At 39.4% G+C, this 15,145-nt stretch overlaps 1 protein-coding gene across 1 annotated transcript; it reads left to right on the top strand.

The window, feature by feature from the left end:
• The first annotated feature begins 8,106 nt into the window (after positions 1 to 8,106).
• On the top strand, positions 8,107 to 14,081 carry LOC133111792 (uncharacterized). Its single transcript, XM_061222377.1, has 12 exons — positions 8,107 to 8,218; positions 8,304 to 8,438; positions 8,923 to 9,061; positions 9,685 to 10,489; positions 10,622 to 10,763; positions 11,220 to 11,372; positions 11,667 to 11,725; positions 12,070 to 12,245; positions 12,341 to 12,741; positions 12,975 to 13,071; positions 13,171 to 13,360; positions 13,831 to 14,081. The coding sequence occupies exons 1-12, from the start codon at positions 8,178 to 8,180 to the stop codon at positions 13,971 to 13,973; spliced, it is 2,481 nt and encodes an 826-aa protein (XP_061078361.1). The 5' UTR covers positions 8,107 to 8,177; the 3' UTR covers positions 13,974 to 14,081.
• Positions 14,082 to 15,145: the final 1,064 nt, after the last annotated feature.

Here is a 15,145-nt window from a genome sequence, read left to right as displayed (position 1 = left end):
GTGTGTGCAAACATTTGCATATTGAGCTGTAGAATTCTGCTGTTTATTCGGTGGTTGAGCCTGACTGAGAAATGAATTCAAGATTTTTTTAAACGGTGTCCATTGGATCCATTTTCTTGTCAAAGCAATTTTAAAATTATTCACAGTTTGGGTGCTGTTGTGCTAACTGTGTGAAATATTCTGAAAACATAAACATGAAATTGTAACAAACTGTAAAAGATGGGTGTTGTTGGAGAACCATATTAATTCAAAGCCAAAACTGAAAAGAGTTTGCCCAACGTGATGGGCATCCAGGCACAATGTTCTTCATGTGCTTTGACTTCACTATGCTGAAGTTTTACAGGCACTTACTAAAGTCACCCCGCAGTCCGATAAACCAGACCAATGTGCAGACGCAAACTCTAAAATTTGAAGGAAACGTTCAAGTTTGTGACGGTGACTGTGATGCAGGACATGATTTTGGAGAGAGTCAATACTGTAGTGTCCCAGTTATTGCAGTGGACGGATATAAATCTTTTTCAAGCAGCGCATTTGCTGGGTAATGCAAGCAACACTTTAACACAGCTGAGGAATCAGTTTGAGGATAACACAGCACAGTTACTTAATTGCGCCCTCTTGGGGCATTACCAGACATTTCACTCAAAAGCGTGCATGATGAATAAAGAGACACTTTGATGAACTTTGTGAGGATCAGTGCCTCCAGAAGTCCACATGAATTTTCCCAAAAAGCCAATTTCTTCATACAAAATCTAAAATTAACCTTCACGCTTGTTTTACTTCGCATATAGGAGAGTCCATTTTTTTAAAAGCTCTCCAAAAATGATTATTCGCCCTAATGCTCTCTAACCAATGTCAGGTAGGGGTGGCCTGTTGCGTAGTGGTAAATGACTGGGACACGCAAGGTCAGTGGTTCTAATCCCGGTGTAGCCACAATAAAATCCGCACAGTTGGTCCCTTGAGCAAAGCCCTTAACCCTGCATTGCTCCAGGGGAGGATTGTCTCCTGCTCAGTCTAATCAACTGTACGTCGCTCTGGATAAGAGCATCTGCCAAATGCCAATAATGTAATGTAATGTAATGTAATGTAATGCCTCTCTAATCAACCTACTTAAAAAAATAGGTTTACCAGAGGCCTGTTAGCCAGTAGAATTACAGGTTCATCTATTGCAAGTCCAAATCCTAGAATTACACACGTCTGTATATTCATTCTGCTATGCGGATGCAGCAATATTTGGGAACTCCCCGTGACACAACGTCTCATTGACACATTATGATACATTATAACTTGTTGAAAAGGGTAGGAAATCCTAAGCATGCATGCTAAGCATGTTTTACATTAGTTCAATGCATTTATGCAAAAACAAGTTCAAGATGACATTTGCATAGGTCTAGTCCCAGCAAATAGAGAGTTTTATCAAAAAAGGCTGAATGGATTACGAAATAAACTTCAACGTTAGTCATATTGTTATAACCAGGTGGAATATTTGGTTCCATAAATATATCTGTATCGAATAATTTGCAAAACTAACTTATATTTCTACCAAACTGAAAATGTCAGCCAGACATGCAATAAAAGTGAGCTAAGAAAAAAACTATGTTTTTATTCTTTCAACTATTCTTTATTATTTATTATTTGTTTTTATTTTTGTTCTTATATTGGAACCTGTTTTGATGTATAGAAATGGTATCAAGGATTATTAGAATATTACTTTTATTGTCAGAGTCTGGTTGCAAAGCGTGAGCATGACCAGGGGGAGGCTGGATTGCCCTGTTTTGCAAATAAGAGGCTGATAAACATCTAAAGCACTATTCTCGCTAGGGTCTGTTTAACAATCTGGCACCGCCTTTTTGTGGTTTTATCATGTTGCAGTTTATATTATTATAGAGATACGAATGCAAGAATAATTTGGGATGTTGATGACCAAACCACAAGGGGGCAGTCTGCATAGGGTTAATCAGTGCCTCTGAACTTCTGGAATTAAAACAGTCAAAAAACATGACTGACTCACCACCATATTGCTATGAGGTGTTTTTCTTTTGATGCATCTCTGTTTCAATGCCAAACATGTTGATGCTGTATTTGGCTAGAACATTAACTAGAACACCTTTGTTCAACCATAATTTCATTTACCAAATGAGACCAAAATTAAACCTGCATCATTAAAGTCACAGAAAAGGGAATACCAGCAAATAAACATGATTCACCCAATGTGGATGCAAATTCCCTCAAATTAAAGCCAACAGTCTGCACATCATATTCATTGTTAAATTAAAGTCCAATGTACTATATTTACATTTCCAAAAATAAAGATTTTTTGTCACTGGCCAAATACTTATAGATTGCACCCTACATATGTAGCATTAAGCGCTCCATTGTTTTGTGGCCTTGCCCTTTAATTGCATTTTATTTAATGTTTAAGGATCTGGTTTATATTATACAGTATTGCATTTGCTGCCAGCTAATGGTAGAATCCCCCAAAAGTTACCAGAATTAGCCATTTTACAGTGATTAGACCAAAAATCTTCTATTTCGATGTCCTCACCCTGCCGCTTGACTTCTTCAACCCCCCAGCTGCCATTAATGGATCAGTCGAAACGGGGATTGTGAAAAGTGGACAGCTAGATTTACTCGTACCTGTTGGCGATCCCCCTCCCAGGAGATGTAGGCCAGTAGAATGGAATGGAAGGTTGAGGGGGGCTGCAAGCATGCTGGCACCTGTCAGGACCCTCACTGTTGCTTGACGGGTGTTGTCTTTTAACAGACAATTACAGACGTGGTGACCAGGTCCACAACAGTACAGGTAGAGGCACTCAAGCAGGAGTCTCTCCCTCTTAGGTGGTGAGAGATGGGTTCACCCCACCTCCCTGGGCTCAGGTTCAGGATCAGGTGGCTTTCTGGGGATGGGATGCCTGGCACAGGGAACCGGGAACGGCTGTGGGTGGTCAGGTTCCTGCGCCCATCTGGCAAGCGTCGATCCCTCAGCCGAGTGAAAAACTGTTTAATTCCTAGTCATTATGCAGGTATGAGCCAACACCTTTATTTGTTCGTCTAAGCTAAGTGCATTGTATATTTGGCTTCAAGTGAACTATTAGGGAGTGTAGGCTGGTCACTACAGAGGTATGCGCCAACACCTTTTTTAGATCCAGTCAGTAACGTCGCAGACAAGTAAGCATGCAAGCAATACTGGTATTGCTATAGGTTTCTTTTTCATGAAAGCTACATGGCTAGTTTTTCCATTTAGAAAATTGCTGTGTTTTTAATAGATTTGTCCGAATTAAAATAACTGGCTGCTTCATTGATTGCCTCCAGAAACCCCACCAAATTTTCCCACTTGGGGGCTGGGCCTGGAAAGTCTTTGTGGTGTCTTTGTGGGCATGCTGACTGGATCTAGTAGTTCCTGTAACTTAAATACAGCATGTGTTCTGTCTCTGGTGAACTCTCTACTATAACTGAAGTGGACTTGAACTACATTATTAATGGTAATAGCTTAATGGTAACAAACTGTACCCCATTTCTCCTCCCAACAGAGACCAAGGCCCAGTGGACACAGGTGGAAACTGCATGACTCAGGGTCAACCACAGGTAAAGAAAAAATCTGTACTCAGAACCAAAAGGCAGGTCTCGCCCTACCCCTCGACACTGACACTGAAACCCAAAACCAGTGGCGCCAGCTGTAAACAAATGTCGTGGAATTTTCTCTTAATGCTGTTCAAAAATGCATTTTTACCACTCAGTGTTTGTCAGGTCAAACTTAAGTTTTTCATTTGATCAAATAGGAGAGACTCGTCAAACATTCTCTTCTGCCATCACCACCGGCAAAATAAATTACTATCAAACAAAAATTCATGAGTCCAATTCTAACCCTCATCAATTGTTCTCCATTTTTTCTCTCTCCTCAGCACACATCCGCAACACCTTTATGACACCTTTATGAAATGCCAATAATGTAATGACCACCACCACCTCTGTGCTTGCCCCCTGTTTCTCCTCTTCCTCTCCCCTCAAGTCACTGATGTGTCTCAACACCTGTTCTCCCACCACCCTACTATTTGTGCCCTCGACCCTATCCCCTCAACCCTCTTTCAGGCAATCACACCTGACATCCTCCCATTTTCCCCTCCCTTGTACAGCCCTAGACTGGATTAAGTCCTATCTCTCTGGCCAGTCGTCCCAGGTCACCTGGACTGGTAAAGCATCGGCACCTCATCCCCTTATTACCGGAGTTCCCCAGGGCTCAGTCCTCGGTCCCCTCCTCTTCTCCATCGACACTAGATCCCTTGCCATCTCTGCTCATGGCATGTCATACCATTGTTATGCTGATTACACCCAACTCTTTCTCTCCTTTCACCCATCTGACACCCAGGTCTCTACCCGTATGTCCGCCTGCCTGAGAGACATCCAGAGATGGATGGACAACCACCTTCTAAAGCTCAACCCAGGTAAGATGGAGCTAATCTTCATCTTTACTCTAACCTTTCCCTTCTTTGATTTTTTCATTTCACTAGGGGATACCACAGTGACCTCAACCCCCAGTGCAAGAAACCGCAGAGTAGAGATGGACAACAGGATGCCCTTCTCCAAGAACATTGCTGCGGTGACCTGGGCATGCAGGTTCTTCCTGTACAATATCCAGAGAATCTGTTCCTTCATCAACACCTTCTCCACTCAGAACGTCGCGGCACCCGCCTGCTCACCAACCTCCATTAGCTGCCTGTTATGGCTCGCGTCAAATTGAAAACATTGGTGCTCGCATACCAGGCACTTATGTATAATTATAATAGCACTTGTGTATAATTATTGTAATATTAAGGGTATTCTAGCTGCCAACCATGGTATGCTAGTTGGAAAGGTGATGTACTCTTCAAGGGTTCAAGTTGTATCTATGTGATCACTCTATGATTTGGAACTGTACTTTTCTCTAGAGTCTTCAAAACACTTGTCCCTGGTTTTAATTTGCTCTTTATTGTACGTCGCTCTGGATAAGAGCTTATGCTAAATGAATGTAATGTAACGTAGAGTCACGTTTCATGTTTGTCATGTTTTATGTTTAGTTATTGTCTCGGTTATGTTATTGCCATGTCACATATTATGTTAGTCTAGTATCACCATGTTTTTATGTTTCATGTCATGTTAGGTTTCATGTTTAGTTGTTACGATTTAATTGTTAGTCTTGCCATGTCATGTTATTTAGTTTATGGTCATATTTCGCAAACTTGTTATGTCACAATTTATGTTTCATGTTACGTTGTACTGGTCATTGATTAACATACACTTTTTCATGTCTTTCTGCAAATCTTGCATTCGTGCTTTCTCTGTCTCCCTTTCTGTCACTCACACCCTAATTGTTTCAATTTCCCTTGTCTACTTACTAATCTACTAATGCTAGATCAGGATTGGGTAATACTAACATTCTAATCATGTGTTCATGTTACCTTACGTTTCTTGTGCATGTCATTTACTAATTTACTAATGCTAGGGCAGGATAGGTTTATTACTAACAATTACTAATTACTTTGTTAACTTGTCAAGCCTCCACACCTGAATTCCATTCTCTTGCTGCTCTCAAGCTAATTGTAATTACACCTGTCTTCACCTGCATATAAAGCTCAGTTTCATGTCTTGTCTTTGCAAAATTGTTTGCCTCCTGTTAGTCAGTGCACTGCTTTAGCGGCTTTTGTCAAGCCATTGTCTACCTGTTACGATCCAAACCTGTTTACTGTCCAAAGATTATTGACTTCTGTTTTGTTGACCATTGCCTGCCTGTACCATGTCTTTGCCTGCTGTTTTCGTACCTTTGCCCCGTGGAGTAGACTTCGGTCTTGACTCTTGTGCTGTCATTGACCCTGAGCCTGCCTACCGGCCGCCTGTACTTCTGCCCCGCTGACAGCTTTCCTGGCTACCGGACTTCTTGCATGTGTACCGATTACGAGAATGCCTTCTCCCTCGGTACTGCGCTTTGGTTTTTTGGCTGGATATTACGTGTACGAACATTGCTTGTTTTTTGACTACACTCTCTGGATTTCCCCGAATAAAGCCCTGACGGGACTTAACTACATCATTGTTTCTGAATTGTGCAATTTGGATCCAAACACCCCACGCACCCGTCCCATGTAGTCTTTTATAAATTGTACTTCTCTGTTAGCATAGCTAACTTGCGCTAATGCTTTTGTGATGTTGCGTCTTTAGTCATTAGTCTGGCACAATTGTTATTATTGAGAAACTGACCCCTCTTCTGATTGGGGTAATAAACTATCCATCTAAGTCTACAGTATGTTAGGTTGAGAATGAGGGGGGGGGGAAGATGGTTGTTAATGTGTGGCATTCAAACAATATTATGTGGTTAGGAGCAATAGATCATCTTCTATGACATTGCTTAGCATTCATTTGTTTCACAATCCACAGTTCAGCATTGTTCTCTTTCCGATAAACGAAAGTGACATGGTGAAAAGCCATTAGAATATTTCGCAAGTGTCTAACTGTCATTAACTGTTAACTGTCATTTCCGTTTGTATTTTGATTAGCTGTGCCAACTCACATTGGCAATGGAAAGTCAAATATGTTTACTGTATATGATATCAAGTTTATTATACATACTAGCTCAATACATTGAATAAAAGACAATTAATTAGAATGTATCATTTAATCCCTGTTTATATGCATGAATGTCCAAGGAGAGGCTGTATTCACTGTTATGAGGATTCTTTGAACCGTGATGGTGTGACAGGAAAGATTTGGTTTCCAGTTTCTGAAACGAAAGTGTTTTAGATGACGCAGAGTTGGTTTCTCATTTCTCAAACCCACGGACAGTGAAGTACTAGTCAAGACATGTTCAACATTCTATAACTTAAAAATGTGATGCCTTTGACAGTTCCTTGTAGATCAACACCTGTCATTGTTTTATGCTTCACATCACTTGTTCATGCAGTCATTCTTGCAGGAGGATCAGTACTATTGAACCCTCTGCTGTTTCCAACAAGCTCACATTAAAAATGGACAATGCTTGATATAAATATATACAATGCCCCATAGCACATTATTTTACAGTTCTCCTTGGGTATCACATCCCCCTGCCCAAGGACACTGGCCATTAACAGCACTAATGACACTTTAAACTGCCCTGATTGACATGCTCCATATTCCACAATCATAATAATGCATAATAATACATACTAATGCATAATAATTCATTAACAAACCAATTGATACATTTTTGATTTCCTCATTCCTGTGGTCTGTTGTATTGTTCAACTTACCACGAGTAACCAAACTTGTTTATGTTTCTGACAGTATATAAATGATGGTGTCTGTGGGTTGACTGTATTGATACAGCAGGTCCGATTCGACTGGAGCACCATGGCTTCCTACACACTGCTGCTGCTCCTGGCCTCATGTTGTGGGGCTCTGGCCTCTCACTTCTATGGTGGGGTCATGACCTTCACTCCAAAAGGAAAGAACCCCGATGGATCATTCAGGGTGAGGCAGCAAATTCAGTGTTTTATTTGATTTAGTGGAGCATAAATAACAGCATTCCTCAGAAAATATCTGTTTAAAATGTTTAACATATCACCCGGAAATTACAATGTACAGTAAAGCAATGTTCTGAATAGCTACTTCGGTTGTGTTTTGTTACATATATAGTGTAAATATATATTTGTAATTAAAGGAGAACAGAAATTGTTTGTTTTCTAAGCAGCAATTCAGTTCAGTTAAATGCGGTCATTCAGATAGGACATTTGCTTCGCAGGCAGGAGGAAGATATGTGCTTCATAGACGATATCCTTTTCCAAATGTATACATAAATGAGGTTTAAAACAAGCCTTTAACATCATAAATAGGTGCACGCTACATTTATTACTTCATTAAATACCAGAGAAGTCATCATGTGTAAATTAACATAAATAAATGTATTACCTGAATATTAAATTCAAGTGTACTGGTTGCTAGAAGCCACTAGTGCAATTTGCTTTCATGTTTTTTAATGAACAACAATAATTTTGTTGTAATTGCAGGTGGACTTCCGCTTCAAGCAGACTTTCCATGCCTGCTATAGACTTAACTCCTCGTACTGTGGTAGTGGAAACTGCGGGAGTGTAGATACATTTGCAATCGGTGAAGTGGATCGCAATTCCAATGGAGCTAATACTAAAGGAAGCACCTGGTGTCAGTCGGAAGCGTTAATGTCAAGAAATATTTCAAGCAACAAGCCTTTTGAAATTTGGTAAGTCTTTCAGGATCAGAAGGTATAAAAGATAATTAAATTAGAATGTGTAATGTTTTAAATGTGTGATTTGTTACTATTGTAGGGAAACGGGGTGTTGTTGGATACCCTCAGATAGCTTTGGTTCATGGAGGCTTTTGACACATGTCGACCTTGGGATGAGGTCAGACACACAGGAACCCAACAGATCTCCAGTGACAACAATTATACCTTTCATCCGGTAATGTCATAGCTTCTCACAAACTGTTGCCCATAATATCTTTGGGTTTTGTATTTGTATTTTGTATTTGTTTAGTATTTGTTCCTGGCTCAAACAGTTTTTGTGTGTGATTAGAATGGATATTTTTGATGATATGGTTTTTAAATGGAACTAGTAGGCATAGTGCATTTTGAGGCTTGTGTTTTGGAGCAAGAAAATTCATTCAAATTATCAACGAAGCAACTTGTACAGCCAAATTAAAACTCAAAGATTTTAATCCAGATTCAAGAATTTAGATTCAAGTATAAGACATGACTTAAGTCCATTTTCTGAACTGCCAAATTGAACTACTAGGGCCAGGTAGAAAATTACATGTAAATTTTTGCAAGCCATAGACAACAGTAAATGATAAGAAGATGGATATGAGACACTGCATAAACAACTTCTCATGATATAAAACAAATATAAGGTATAATATATTGTAAAACATTTTTTGCATTTGTAGGGTACCACGAAATTGTCCAAGAACATTTAATCTGCTGGCTCATGACCCTGATAATGACCAAGTCAGATGCAGATATGGAATGGCTCGTTTCAATGAGTGCCGTACATGTAAACAGCATTCTGGCTTCAAGTTGGATCAAGTAAGAAGTTAAAATATATATAAAGAACATGGATATTATGATAGGAAAAAAATGGGAAGGGAGTAATAACTAGACCAATCATGGGCCACACTGGTGACGATCAACAGAACAATGCTGATGGTGGAAACATTCATACAATGCGTACATGATGCCTGTGGTAATGACCTGAAAGTAGCCAGAATGTATTCTCCAATCAATGCTGGCACTGTTCTATTAGCTGGCACCATCTTACTCTGGTATGTGTGGATCTGCACTCACTTTTCTTTGAGTAAGCTGACATCAGGGCCATCACATTCCTATTGCAGCCTTTTACAGGCATCTTATCCGTATTTTATACATGTAACACATGTGAGGCATAAGGCAATTGTAATCGTATTGGAAATTGGAAAGTACAGGGGGTAAAAAAAATTCTAGTTTTCTAGAAGTTGAGATCATAGAAGTTAATTGTCCTGCTTATGAAAAAATAAATATGCACTGTTTCCCTATGTAATAATAGAAAATTAAGTGGTTATCAAGCATGGCCTTTAAACAGAGAAGGCTGTAGAAAACAACTGTGCTTAAAATTTCACCTCATATGACCTGTTCTTTCTTGACAATACGGCTAATTTTCTTTTTTTTTTCAGAATACCTGCACCTTGTTTTATTGGGACACCTTTGTTATAACGAAGGTTCATGCCTTTGAGATTGTCCTGGAGGATTACCCCAGACAAGAAATCACTCTGTCTTACACAGATGGCACATCATCCATCAAGTCCCCACTAGTTTATAGAGACAAGCGAGCATCTAACTACCCCTACTACCTTACAAGTACAACACCCCCTCCAACTACAACAGCCACAACAACTAGAGCAGCTCACTACCACACCTACCCTGTGATTACATCACGTCCTACAACTACACGACACACTACAACTACACGACCCACTACAACTACAGCAGTTCACTACCACACCTACCCTGTGATTACATCACGTCCTACAACTACACAACACACTACAACTACACAACCCACTACAACTACAGCAGCTCACTACCACACCTACCCTGTGATTACATCACGTCCTACAACTACACGACACACTACAACTACAGCAGCTCACTACCACACCTACCCTGTGATTACATCACGTCCTACAACTACACGACCCACTACAACTACAGGAGCCCCTGCAACTGCACAAAACACTACAACTACACGACCCACTACAACTATAGGAGCCCCTGCAACTGCACGACACACTACAATTACACAACGCACTACAACTACAGCAGCTCACTACCACTACTACCCTATGAGTACATCACGTCCTACTACACGACCCACTACCACTACACAACACACTCCAACTGCACAACCAACTACCACTATGAATCCTATGCCTATGAACATTCCACTGAGCAAAATCCCTCTGCAGTTTGTAATCCAAGGTAAATGTAATCTATAATTAAATTGATCTACAGCTGTCCAAATAATAACAGGGAGACTCTGAGACCTACATACACCTTCATCGTGAATTTTGATGATATTCCTTCTCCTATTTCTCTGCCGTTGAATTTCAGTTGACCCACCTGTTTCTTCCTGTGCTGAGGGACACATTCTGCCTCGGTTTCTGTCCCCAACTCCAAAACATGGAGAAATCCTCATTGCCTATGTCAATCAGGAGTTGGAAATTAAGCTCAATGCTACAGCAACTCAATCATGGTAAGATAGAAGTTCTGTCACATTCAGAAACATGTTTATTCCTGTCCATTAAAAGTATTATTAAAGAGTATTATTATCAGTTTAATTTGAAAAAAATAACAGTTGTTAAAATTCCCTTATCAGAATAGGGCGGAAATACATATATTTTTTACAATACATCACATTATATTAATGGCATTTGGCAGACACTCTTATCCAGAGGGATGTACAGTTGATTAGACTACGCAGGAGATAATCCTCCCCTGGAGCAATGCAGGTTTAAGAGCGGGTCTTATTGTGGCCCCACCGGCCTTGCGTGTCCCAGTTGTGTACCTCAACCACTACATGACTACACTATTGCTTGGACATTTAAACTATTTGAATGAAATAATTGAGTAGCAGATACTGCATATTTGGATTTTCTATGTGATAATTGCAAAAAGGCGTCTGATATTGATCACACTATGCCTTCAACAGGGTAAAAAACTTTATCATCAGTGGACCTCTGAACATCACAAAGTACACCACTATCAGAGGAGCAGTTGGAGAATCTCTAATCAGGTGGACACCAACTGAAAATGACTTCGGTGATCAAGTTCCCATTTGCTTCATTGCAGAGAGTCAATCTGGGTAAGTATGATAGTGAAAACATTGTTGATCAAGTTATTCTGAAAGGTCTTTGAAAATGCAGCTGTTGTTGGTCCTTGCATAATATTTGATGAGGCAACAGTCACGGTCTAATTTACTTTACAGTGCCACCCACATTCTTACAATGCTGTTGATGTTGATAGAAGCAGAGTTTAAATTAATGGAACCACTGAAATGTAGCTACAAAAAATAATTTTTCTGAATATTATCTGTAATTCATTTCGATTTGTCTTTGCCCTGAACTCATGTGTCTCATGACCATGTCTAAACTTTCAGGTCCAGAATCTTTCATTCTGAAATGAGATGCATCATTGTCAACGTTAGCAGTACAATTGGTTAGTACTAAATTCTATACAATAGATAAAATTCTATGTTTACAGTGCTTATCCCCTATCTTGAAATGCTGCCGTACAGGTTGTTACTGTAAGTGTTCAGCAGTTCACTGTTCCTTTCTACTGGTTCAAATGCTCAATAATGTTCATTTTATGCACCATGGACACAAGTTAAATGGTGGTTTATTTCCATGCGACTTCATGGATACTTTTTGAAAGTATAATGTGAATAAAATGGTTGGCATGTATGAAACAGTGTGCATGTGGAGCTTTGGCTTTGGCTTTTTTTGATACAATCATCAAATTTTTACAAATTAAATCTCACCAAAGATTTATTTAATTAATAGGCAAAGTCAATGTGGTTTGTAACGAGACCACAATGACAGTAGAAGTGGAGAAGGCCTCAATAATTGGACTTCATGAAGATCACCTACGTCTCATTGATCCATCCTGCACCCCCATCTCCAACGGCACCCATGTGATCGCTGCCGTGTCCCTCAGCTCCTGTGGAACTGAACTGGAGGTCAGTCCCTTTGATCCACTCAAATAACACATTAAATAAATGCTGTGATGTTGCCGCAGAGTAATATCCTTTGGTGTCTCCGATTGTCTTTGTAGGAAGACGCTGAAAACCTGATCTTCAAAAATGAAATCATGTCGTTCGACAACATTAGTGATGTCATTACCAGGAAACACCAGGTGGAGATTGAGTTCTCATGCACGTACCCCAAGAAGGGACGCGTGTCTCTGGAGTTCCGGGCACACAAGCTTATTTCCGTGTTCACGGAAAAAGGGTTTGGAAAGTTCAGCTACCAGTTTGAGTTCTTCCACAGTGACCAGTTCAACATTGCGATGGACACAGATTCCTACCCTATAGAGGTGGCACTGCAAGAGATGCTCTACATGAAAATCAAAGCTACTTCCTCTATTGCCAACACTGAGCTTTTCGTGGAGTCATGCAGAGCAACCCCCGTTGATGACCCCAACTATCACATTTTCTATGACATAATTGCAAATGGGTAAGACAACTGGTGTATGCAGTGGATGTTTCCAGGGTAAAATATTAATACGCCCATGCAAAGTGCAATGAAGTATTGACTGGAATATGAATAAATGAACAAGCCTATGTATGAGGAATGCAAAATTACTCATAGAAATGGAATATGAACATTAAGATGCGGATGGTGTAAAATAAAATGTTTTTAGAATTGTTTTCAGCCCCGGAAAGAATTCAACTATTTTATTTCCCCAGCTGCACTTTGGACGAGACGGTGGTGGTCTATCCAAATAACCCTTCAGAATTCAAATTTGGAATTGAAGCTTTCCAGTTCATTGGACAACATGAGGAGGTAATATAGGACCATGGTAATTTGTACCCTACCAATTGTGTGTAATTCTACCTGCTTTTTGGATTCAGAGCTCTCTCTTATTCTTCTGATGGATTCTAGGTCTTCATAAGCTGCTCAGTCATCCTGTGTGTGGCAGGTGAGCCTTACACCAGATGTTCTCAGGGCTGCACCAATGCCACAGCCACCCCCGTTGTACATCACCACCACAGGAGGGCTGTTGCCACAGAGACTGTGAGACACTCCATTTCCCAGGGCCCTTTGCGTCTAAAGAAGACCACAGATATCACAGGTACCATAGCCCTGTTTACATTTTGTTACATTTATGACTTGGTTAGATTTGGTGTGGATGAGATTAGTGAATATGTCTAGCTTTAGCTCAAGATGTAAAGGCGGGGGTCCGGTAGTCTGAAGGTTACTGGTTTGATCCCTTGCCTTGGGCATGTCAAAGCGTCCCTAAACAAGACACCTAACCCCCAATTCCTCCTAATGAGCTGATAGGTAGCTTGCATGGCAGCCTATTGCTGTTGTGGTGCGAGTATGCGTGTGATTGGGTGAATCACTTTGATTGTAAAGCACTTTGAATAAAGGTGCCATGTAAATGCTGTCCATTTACCATTTCAATTTGCTCAACATAATATCCTGAAACCTAACCCATGAAATAAAATTAATATAATTACAAGTTCTCTAAATAAAGGTGAGGATTTCAGGGTAATCCACTTAAACTGAATTCTAAAACATATTATTTTAATTTCTTTACAGCTTCCAACATGGGCTTGAACATGAACCTGGTTTTCATCGCTGCCGTTCTTTTGGTTGTGGTTGTCATTGTGTGTGGAGCAGTGATTTATACAGTAAAGAGGCCAAAAGTCAAATACCAACCACTTCCATCTACTGACTTCTGAGACACAGTTTGTGCGCTCATGAAACATGATGAACACATTCTAATCAATCACATTTATGCAATATTTGACTTTTATGAACAATGGAGGAATGGTATTTTTCTGCTCAAAATTCTGTAACATGTCTTCTTTTTGTGTGCTAAATTTGAGAAAATATGTATTATTGTTTGCAAATTAATACATATACAAATATTATGAGCTTGAGTTTGTTCATCACGCCCTACATTAACATTACTGTGACTATTTAAGTGAAATTTATATATATATATATATATATATATTATATATTCATATAAAAATGTAATGTTGTAATGCCTCTGAATTCATGATGTACATTTATAAAAGTATTCATAATAATATGACTGTGTTATACATTTTTAATTTCACTTATTTTTAATGGTAATTGCATTTTGCCCATATTTATACTAACCAGAGGGTACAGTAAAACCGCGTATAATAACATGACCAGTGGGATCTGTAAAATTTGTGGTCATGTCATTGTTGGTTTAATGAAAAACAACATTGTTTCAGTCGTCCTGAAGTTATGTGAAAAAAGAGTGAAATGTTTTACTACCATCCACTGGTTTTACTATCATCTTATATGGCATATACTCTCTATAACTACATATAACTTTGTATATGGGCACGTACATGTCAGATAAATTTACGTACTACATTCTATTCTGAATAAGAAAAACATGGAGCATATGACTGGTATTTGAGTTTTTACCAGATACCCATGTATAGACATAAGTTAAACATGTGGGAAATTGACCAATTATTACGAACAAAATGTGCATGTGACAAAAATAACCATGCATAAACCTTGAAATTACATTGCTTTCGTTTACTAATACAGTACCAAAATACTGTAGCACAAATTATTATACTAAAGGTAACATCAAAATAACATTAATTTTATTTCAGTAGCTTTTCCAGTAGGACTTTCGCTTTACCTCCCTTTTGCACAGTGACATGTAACAATCGTAATTGACGGCTGATATTGCACACTGTGCGGCAACCATTAGTTCGCTTTCACCACGTTTAATGCCCGCTGTTAGCGACATCAAACATGCTAATTGTAATGTGTTCACAACGGGTGGATTTTTTCATATTATGTATGGGGTCAATCTTGACCCTATTCAGGGTTTGACATCTCTTAAAAATCTCTTTTT

The sequence above is a fragment of the Conger conger genome, chromosome 15 (assembly GCF_963514075.1).
Source record: "Conger conger chromosome 15, fConCon1.1, whole genome shotgun sequence".
NCBI classification, from domain to species: Eukaryota; Metazoa; Chordata; class Actinopteri; order Anguilliformes; family Congridae; genus Conger; species Conger conger.
This window is presented reverse-complemented; position numbering and strand designations above follow the sequence as displayed.